Source organism: Schistosoma haematobium, chromosome ZW, assembly GCF_000699445.3.
Source record: "Schistosoma haematobium chromosome ZW, whole genome shotgun sequence".
In the NCBI taxonomy this organism is placed as follows: domain Eukaryota; kingdom Metazoa; phylum Platyhelminthes; class Trematoda; order Strigeidida; family Schistosomatidae; genus Schistosoma; species Schistosoma haematobium.
In genome coordinates, this window is record NC_067195.1 from 21615479 (window position 1) to 21625790 (window position 10312).

The following is a 10312-nucleotide window of genomic DNA, read 5'->3' on the forward strand; positions in this document are numbered from 1 at the left end:
TGGTGCTGGTATCATAACCAGTATGGAAAGTTTTCCAGAAATTGCAGAAAACCCTGCAATTTTCCCAACACGAAACCGAGTGACTCGAAAAGCAATTCGGGAAACTTCCAAGCCGGCACGCGATAACGGTAACCGTAGCCGGCGAACAAAGCCGTCTGTTATACGTCACAGATGTGACAACGAGAGTTCGCTACCTCGTCGACACTGGCGCAGAAGTTAGCGTTCTCCCAGCAAATCCTAACGACCGACTTCACGAATCGACCTTAAACTTACAGGCGGCAAACGGAAAACCGATCGCTACGTATGGCAAAAGGTACGTTTACCTTAACGTGGGTTTACGCAAACCCATTCACTGGATCTTCGTTGTTGCAGATGTTTCTATACCAATCATTGGTATGGACCTTCCACAACATCACAATCTGATCATCGATACGCGCAAACGGAGGCTAGTAGACGGAAACACTAATTTATCCGTTTGCGTAACTTCCTTCTCTGTTTGTAGATTATCCCCAGTCACAATTAATAATAATAATAATAATAATATATTTCTGCATGTGCAGGTACACACCATTTTTACAGGCATGATCTATAAATTACAACATTTGTTGGTTCGCAAAATGCTTCCCAACTTATTAAGTTTGTAGTTGTTATAAAGTGAAATCGTAGAGCGCTTGCTGTAAACTATGACCTTGAGAGGACGCGTACGTCAAGTTTGCTCCAAACGTCAGAAGTTTCATAGCTGTGCTCTCAGAGCAAGATTCTGAAACAGAAGAAAAGAGAAACAGAAGAGCAGCAAGGCACTTGGATATGAACGCCAAAGGTTGCTTAACATTGTGTAGTAGTACGGACAGAGGTAGAATAAATTAGAATAAATTCATATTATGTCTTGTTAGAGTGAAGTGAAGTCAGAGGCTCCATATTAGAGAATGTACTAATAAAGAACAATGAGTTGTGATGTTTAACAAGTTGGAGTAAGCTCACATGAAGGAAGAGAAGTCAAGGTTGGTACAAGGAAAGCGGTTTATTAGAAGGGTGTGTACATAGAGAGTGTAGTGTTAAGAATACTAGTGACTATATCTTCTATTGTCTTTTTTCTTTTCTTTTTTTGTCCATCTGATGTCAGCCACGCAATCCCAGTGTAAAAGTCCGAGTTAGCATGTTATAGGTTGTCTTAGTAGAATAGCTAATCCAGCATAATATTGGAAACATGAGTCTGAGTGGTGAGCGTAGGAAGACAATCTATATCTCAGATTGACTGTCTTATTCTCAATTATAAAGAGCCTGGTACATACAAAATGCTCTGTCCCCACAAACACGGGTGGATTGAAGTTATCGCCCTCACCATCAATGCTTGCTGGTCAGAAACTCCACCCTCCCTCCTTTTGTGATGTTAGGCTCATTTAGGCTTATTTTTTGTATATACGTCATACCTCACACAATCCTCTGTTTCACAACCTGTTGGAAAGCACTATTTCTATAAGTACCATTTTACAAGCTTATCAGGCAGTTACAAGCTATGGACTGCGGGTAAAGCATCGATGCAGTGCCTCTGTTGACTATAGTATAATGTATAGTTTGCCAATCAGAGTATAAGTGTTAAGAAGGGTGTATTGCAGGGTAGTTGTTTATCTAAGCAGGCAGAAAAAGTAAAGAAGTATGAGTTGTGGATAAGGGAACGAATGGAGAAATAATATTAATTGCTAGTCAACATAGTGTACAGAAGAGTAAAATGTTAATACAGGATAAACAGGAAGGAACTCACAGTAACTTGGTGCTGATGTTATTTTCTGTTGTCTTAACCAGTTGATTGGTAACAGGTTCCATAGATGCAAGACCACTGGTAGTAGGCAGCCGATTGTGCGGTCCTCTTGACTTTTTAGGGTGGTAGTGAGTGTCCCTTATCGACCGAGTTTAGTTTAACAGTAATGATAGGTCCAGTGAGTTACCTGTCTACTTCAAGTGAAGAAGTAGGGTGAAAAAAGTAATTAATACAACTGCAAAGTAGGAAAAATAAGGCAAACTGAACTTGAAGTCCATTTTGGTCTAGACATGGAGAGAGCCTATGATGTCTGAGTGGGGCGCAGATGTGTTCGTACGTGCAAGATCAGTGCGAGTGAGGGCTTGATCAAGCAGTTTCACAAACGTATGTAGTTCATCTGCCATGCGAGTCTCGGAGGGAAGACTGTTCCATATCATTGCATACTTGGTGAGGAAGAAGTTTTCCCGAGTTTTTGATCTGTATTTCTCAACTGTGACCGTAGATACTTTGTTTCGAAGTCCGTATTCATGTGAATCTCGGGCAAGAATTATCTTACATGTTGAATAAGTAAGGTTTTTGAGTAGTTTGAAGTAGAGAATCAAATTAGACCTAAGCCTTCTCTCCCAAAGGGGTGCTATTCCCAAGATTTGGCATCGAGAACTGTAGTCAATGTCCGAGTCAGTCTTAAGTACTTTGCGGGTGAAGTCTCGTTGTATTCCTTCCATCTTTAGTATATCAGATAGGCGTAGGTTGGAAAATAAGAACGAGCAGTATTCAACGATAGGTCTTACACAAACTTTGTAAAGAAGGATTTTAGAATGAAGCCAAGCAATTTCCTCATTTTGAATGCTTTGGCTGAGATGTGTTCAGAGAAATTAAGACTGTGTGAGTAATGTACCCCTAGGTCAGTTACTGATGCCAGTCTGGGCAGTGTGTGATTGCTAAGTGTTAGTTTCATTTTAAGAGACGTGTCTCCTATACATAACCAGCCGCATTTCTCTATGTTGAGCTCTAACCTCCAGCGTTTGCACCAGTCATCTACCATGTTGAGTTCATGTTGGATTGTTTGCATAGTACTGCGTAAATCGCAAATGTCAGTTTTATAGATGACTTTTAAGTCATCGGCATAGAGGTAGGTCTTACCTGTGCTAAAACACTTGCATATATTGTTGATGTAGATTATAAAGAGCAATGGACCCAAGACACTACCCTGCACAACACCACTGGTTATTGGTCGAGGTGTAGATGTATTAGAGTTAATGTTATTTATTTGATATCTGTTCGTAAGAAAAGACTTGATCCATTGCAAAAGGGGATTTATAATTCCAACTGACTTCAGTCTGTTGATTAGAAGATTATGAGGTACTTTATCAAAGGCTTTCTTAATATCGAAGTATAGTATAATAACTAGTTTCTTCTGGTCACGTATACGAGTAACCTCGTTAAAGAAGTCTATCAGGCATGTACTGCACGACCTTGTTCTAATGAAGCCGTGTTGTGACGGGTCTATTAGATCTTCCTTGAGTAAGTGATCAGACAGTTGATTTGTATCACTTTTTCCATTATGCGTGATATGACTGGAGTGATATTTATAGGTCTGTAGTTTTCAACCAGGTTTCTCGGTCCGGATTTGTGTTTGGGAAGAACATACGTTACCTTCCAGGTTTCCGGATATGTACCTGTCTCTAAAGATAATGTGTATATTTTGAGTAGTAGCGTCTGTATGTCCAGCCCTGACATTTTATAAACGATTGAAGGGATATCATCGGCACCAGAACTCGCATTTGGCTTAAGGGTTTTAATGGCGGTATGTATACTCCTAATGTCGAAGTTTATGGTACTAAGATAGTTTTTGCCGGTGCACTTTATGTCGATATCTGGAGCATCAGATGTATTCCCATTGTGAGAAAACCATTCACTTAATAGTTCACATATGACGGTTTGGTCATTATACGTTACTCCATCGTGCAGTAAGGAGTGAATGTTGTGGTCTGTGTTCTTTCTTATGCGTTTCGTGAGGAGACGACATAGGGCTTGGGCTTTAGATGCAGCAGCGAGCGCAGTACGTTCCTCTACCTGTTTATGCTTGTTGTGTTGACTTTGTACTCCGTCAAGTACAGAGTATATCTGGTGCAGGGCACTGAAGTCTTTTGATATATAGTACATCCTTTTCAGTTTTCGCAGTTTAGACCTAGTCTTTTGGTTTATATAGGGAGTAACTGTTTTAAAACCAATTTTAGAGGGTATAGTAGTGTCTAGTGCAGATTTGGTGGTGATATTGAATATTCCTAATGTTTCTAAGAGGTTAATACTGGTAAAGAAACTGCCCCAGTCAGAGTGTCTTATTAGAAATCGAAAGTTTTCCCAGTCAGCGTTTGCATAGTCTCTATATTGGAATCGCGTGTTTAATGTCTTTAGTTTGTTGCATATGGCAAGAATCGGAAGGGTGCAGAGGACTATTTTATGATCGCTGTTGTGAAACTCTTCGCCAACCACCATTGATGTTGGTGTGACATTATGACAGAATATCAAGTCAAGAATGTTGTGATTTCGTGTAGGCAGGTGTACATGTTGTTGCCAGCCGTGTATGTCTAAGGACCTAAGTATGCTTTCAAAGCTCAATGGGCCAGAGTGTGTTTTCCAGTTGATGGTGGGAAGGTTGAAGTCACCACATACAATTTTGTAAGTGAAGTCAAGCGAGGCAGCCTGAGCAAATGACTTACTTATAATAGTGTCAGTAGAACTAGAAGTGTTAGGAGCTCGATATATGCATCCGATTAGTATTTTACACTCATGAGTGTGCACAGTAAGCCATATCGATTCAGGAAGTTTGCTGAGGACGTGGTCGCTATAGATTTCCGCTCTCAAATTTTTTGATACATAAACGAGACAACCACCACCCTTCTTGGTGACTCGATCACAGCGGAAGAGCTCATAGGTGTCTATTTGTAGATATGTGTCTGTGGTATCAGAGGACAGCCAACTTTCCGTTATCAAAACAAGTGAGGGGTTGTTTAGAAGTAATAGGGTGCGTAGGTAAGTCATCTTACTTTGTACAGATCGAGCGTTGATTAACATAAGTGTCAGGTACGGTGACTGTTTGTCTAGTAGAAGGGTATGATGTAAACCGAGTGGTTTGTCTGTTTTGCCATGAGAAAAGGAAGAATTGGAAGCGTTGACTCCATATTGATGAGCGTTTAGTTTATTACCAGTAGGGTTAATGCAAGAAGGGTAGTCGGGTGTGGTTTTGGTGAAAGAAGTATGTCTAAGAGTGGAAGGTAGAGTTGAATGGTTAGGTAATGTGTCCGGGGAATGATCAGGGGGTTCAGTCAAGGAGTTTTCAAGACTAGAGACAGTTATCGAAGTTGAGTAGGATGTGCGACTCCCCATTAAATCGGAGTATATAGATGGTTTCAGAATAGTGGGATTGTCGCCCTCAACATTTGGAGACCCCATAGCAGTAATGTTGAGGGGGAGAGAGATAAAAAAGGATGAGATAGTGTGTATGTCGAATTAGGGGGGACTAAACCGTTGTATTGGGTGGCTTGACTTAGATAGTACCTAGAATCAGTAGGTGGGTTCCCAAGTAGGCCAACGTTATGGCTTCCTCGTGTGTGGTGGGCAATTTTAGTCCTATTGTGGTTAGTTGGGGAGGTTGTATGTTTCTGGTAAGGAATGGAGGAATGCCTGTTATTGTTGCCAGGAAAGGTGTCTCTGTTGTGTATAGTTTTGTGTTGGTTCATGGGGCTTACAAGGTTGACACTATATGACTTATGGGTATCACGTGTGGGTGTTGCCAGTTCACTATGTTTGTTGTAGGGCATTCTATTGCTATGAGAAGGTGCATGTTTTGGGTTAGGGGTGCTGGAGAATTGGTGGGTTTTTACGGAGAGTTTGGTATTATTTCGTACAGCGGTGTCTGAGAGTCTGTAGCTGTTAGCGCAATTCCTGGGAGGATCATTTTTAGGCATTTTATAGGGGCCGCTAGGGTAATACTTGGACGCTATTGAGGCATAAGTGGTTTGGCATTTTGGGGTAGCTGAGTGTTTGGGCTGAGGGTGAGTGGTTGTAGCTGCTTTATGTGCGGTCTTGTCCTTAGGAATAATAGCAGTGTCCGACGTGCCTCCATTTTTTTTTGGGGGGGGGCAGTGTATATTTTAGGATTTGTGCAGTGACAAGAGCTGTAACTGCCGCGGCTACGTAAGCTGGGTTGATCAGTTTGTGTTCCATTGCAGATTCGACGCTGGATAGCGGTCCTGTCATGAATGATCCTAATCTTTTTAAATGTTGGAATACGCCTCAGTAATGACTGACTATTGAGGAGGTGATTAGCTTCAGTGGTGCTACCAAACTGAAATAGAATGGGACAGGAGGCTTTAGTGTGTGCTTTACGTAATCTTCTTGTTACACACCGAGATTGCGACAATCCACATTCTTGTAGTAGAGTATTTTTAGCAATTTTTATGTTCGTACTATCAGGTATATTATACACAATGACATTCTGCATACACTGAAGTCTTTTCAACACTTCAGATGATATATGGTCAATTAATTTTTCGGTGTTTTTTATAATTTCCAGATCGGGATTTTCTGGAACACTGATTAAATATTTGTACGGTAATAGGTCTTGAATAGTTTGGGTGAGGCTAAGTTCTGTTTGGCTGCTTTTAGGTCTACCAGTGGTGAGATTATTGGAGTTTATATCAAAGTTTTTAAGGTCGATATGGTTACATACAGGCCTGTTGCATGTGTCTAGCGGATGGTCACTTTGTGCACACTTGGTTGGGGGATGTGTCTGGGGTATATGTCTGGGTGAGTAGTCAAGATCTACATCATCGGGCTGGCTATTGTAGGCAGGCTTACATGTACTCCGTGGGCCGATACTCAGGATGACCGATTGTGAGATTGCTGGGTGTTTGGGGTCAACAGCACTGTCTAAATACTGCTCACAACATGTGGTGCTTTTGTTTGGACTGACAAATGATGTCGACTCTAACGGTATGTGACTGCTATTATTTATATCGACAAGCGAGATGCAAGGTAGTGATATGTCTTGTCCAAGTAAACGGTGTACGTTTAGTGTGGGTGAGGGAAGATCAGAGTAGGATGCAGACTGATCAATGTGTTTATAAGGTTTCACATTATTCGCTTTAGTGACTGATTTAGATCTTTTGCAGGTGCTATAGGCATCAGGAGAGATTATGTTTTTTAGATGGCCTGGACATTATCGGAAGTGATGTAAATACAAAGTTTAATTAGGTGGACGGCGATAGTTGTAATTTAACTTAGTGAACGTGTAAAGTTTTATGTTAGGATCAGACCCAGTATTAGTTAAGAGTAAATATATTAACGTTAATTGGTGATAGAGATAGCGTGAAAATTAGCAAGATTAATTTATGACGTTGAGTTCCTAAATAAGGTGTCAAGTTGATAGAACCCTATCAGTGACGAATTATTTATCGCTATTAAGTGTTAAATTGAAGAGAAAAACTAATAGGAAAATAAAATAATACCACGTGAAAAAAAGTTACAACCTTCAAAAGCGCGAAATCCATTAATTTGGACGACACCGCACGAAAAGCATTCTCCACAGTTAAGGAACTGATCGCTAAAGCAACAATGCTCGCACATCAGGACACCGAAGCACCCATTAGTATCGCAGTAGACACATCCGACTCAGCAATGGGGGGATTATTACAACAATGGGTTAAAAACTCCCGGCAACCCTTGGCATTTTTCTCCAGAAGGTTGCTAGACACCGAATCGAGATACAGCACATTCGGGAGGGAACTCCTAGCTATGTATTGTGCTGTACGGCATTTCCAACACTATATCGAAGGCCGTGAGTTCACTCTTTTCACGGACCATAAACCGCTCACTTTCTCGTTAAGCTCTCCTTCAGACAAGTACTCCCCCGTGAGTCTCGACAACTAGACTACATTTCGCAGTTTACTTCAGATATTCAACATATCTCTGGAGCAAACAATGTAGTTGCAGACGCCTTATCTCGCATAACTTCCTTGAACAGTTTCCAAGGAATCGAACTTCTTAAACTCGCCGAGCTTCAAAAAGAAGACAGTGATCTTCAGCACGAGTTATCGTCCACAACCCTTAAACTACGCATCAAACAGATGGGAACAGGTAAGGAAACCTTACTGTGTGACACATCTACAGGTAGGGATCACCCAATCGTGCCGAAACATTATCGACGCAATGTCTTCAATACATTGCACAAACTTTCTCATCCAGGTGTTCGTGCAACCATCAAGCTTATAGCAGAACGGTTTTGCTGGCCTGGCATGAATAAAGACGTGAGGGAGTGGGCACGCTCCTGTGTAAGCTGCCAAAAATCTAAGGTTATCAGACACAATAAATGTTCCTTAGGCTCGTTTAAAACTCCCGATGCTCGTTTCGACCATGTTCATCTGGATTTGGTAGGACCTTTACCAGATTCAAATGGATACTCTTACCTCTTAATCTGCGTAGACCGTTTCACTCGATGGCCAGAAGCAGTACCTATCAAGGACATCACTGCTGAAACAGTGGGCCACACCTTCGTCGAACGATGGGTAGCAAACTTCGGTTGCCCTTCAACCATCACTACAGATCGCGGACGTCAGTTTGAATCTGATCTTTTCCGTCATCTGACCACACTTTTAGGAACCACTCGCTTCCGAACGACCGCCTACCACCCACAAGCAAACGGGTTGGTAGAACGTTTTCACCGACAACTAAAAGCCTCAATATCAGCTGCAAACGTTTCACAGTGGACCGACGCTCTTCCACTTGTCTTATTAGGTATCCGCAATGCAGTGAAAGCTGACATTGGATACACTGCGGCTCAACTCGTCTATGGAACGACACTTCGACTTCCAGGAGAATTCGTGGATCCTTCGTCCTCTTCAATGAACATGGATCTAACCTCCTACACGAACAGGCTTACAAACGCAATGCGTTCAGCTAAACCTGCTTCCACTCGACCACAATCAACCGATGTTTTCGTTCAACCTGACTTACGATATAGTACACACGTTTTCGTTCGTCGAGACTCGCATCGACGACCATTCGAATCAGCATACGAAGGACCCTTCAAAGTTCTTCAACGTGAATCTAAGTACTATATAGTCGATAAGAACGGAACAAACGATAGCATCAGCATCAATCGCTTAAAAGCAGCGTATTTAGAAGGAAATCCTATTCACGTCGACTTTCCTTCGGTACAGTCGCACAACACGACTCCTACACTCATAATTACTCAACCGACAGCCAACACTAGCGATGATACTCCGAATGTATATGAAAATAAACCTAAAACGACGCGTTCTGGAAGAAGAGTAAGATTTCCAGAACATTTAAACGACTACTGCACGTAAAGCACTACTCGACATTTAATATTATCTCGATCTTTCTTTTTACGATATAAATTTTTTTCTTTAAAAAACAATTTTAATATGCCTGTATATTTTTATTTTTATTTTTAAAAAAACAAAAAAACGAAAAATTATTTTTTTAACGCTATTACGTGCGCTTGAGTATATTTTCCATTTTTTCGCCGACATTGTGTTTTTACGCACATACGAGTGTATTTCGACATGCACTTACACTTTCTTTTTCTTTTCCAGGACGACTGGAAAAGAACGATGCAGTTTACGAGGAGTCGAAGTTTTCGTTGTAACTCTTTCTTTTGTTACTATGTTGTACCTCGGTCCCATATAGTAAGGAAAGACGACCAGACGCTGCTAAACTTAGTAAGCTATCAGAAGAGTGTTTACCAACGACAAACTCGTTGGGTTTAAACTTCTGGCTGGCCACGTCTTAGGGTCGTCACTGCCCGACTTGGGGGAGTGATCTGTAGCGGTAAATAAATCCCAAAAAAATAGCTCTAAGTTTTCGACATTGGATGCTGACCATATGTTTTAGTGGACTCATCTAGCTGAAGGCGCTCGGTCAGGCATCCGCACCAGATCACGTGTGGTAACGCCGTGCTCAACATCAACCGCAATCGCTAGCCAGATTAGATCAGAGAATTCCGATATATTGGTCATCGCCAAATATACTCTTCCGATCTCCTCGACTCTGTCTTTTGATTTCTCTGGGTGGGAACGAAATACATTAGAAGGTGTTACTGGTAGAAGCGTTGTCAAACACTGAATACCTGTGACATCATCAAGTTGTAACCAAGGGAGTACACTCCCAACTCATGTCTATGATAATGGCTTGAACCTTAGTCAGTGTTGGGGTAAATTCGACATCGATGTTTTCAGTTTTTGCAGGAGATTCGCTCGACTGCCAATACTGATTATTTGCATGCATGATTGTGTCGCTAAACCTATAATTAGACTGACAAGGTTTTGAGATACTTACTTAATGAGCAACTGATAGAGAAAAATACTGTAATCATCTGTAGTGAATGAAGATAAAAGAAAAACAACACTAGTGATAATTATGAGTCAATTTGCTGACCGATTTTGTTAATAGTTTCATTAATTTTATCAGTCATATTACGTGATTGTCAAGTTATGACAATGCTTTATGACGATATCCTGAAACTAT

General features: G+C 41.2%; 1 protein-coding gene across 1 annotated transcript; it reads right to left on the minus strand.

Moving 5' to 3' along the window:
• Positions 1-446: 446 nt before the first annotated feature.
• Positions 447-9677, minus strand: MS3_00001111 (uncharacterized protein). The gene has a single exon (XM_051208617.1). It carries the CDS (start codon positions 5213-5215, stop codon positions 3269-3271), a length of 1947 nt encoding a protein of 648 aa, XP_051070713.1. The 5' UTR covers positions 5216-9677; the 3' UTR covers positions 447-3268.
• Positions 9678-10312: the final 635 nt, after the last annotated feature.

Coding starts and splice junctions, on each gene's coding strand:
- MS3_00001111 (XM_051208617.1), bottom strand. CDS start 5,215: ATGGGGTCTCCAAATGTTGAGGGCGACAATCCCACTATTCTGAAACCA.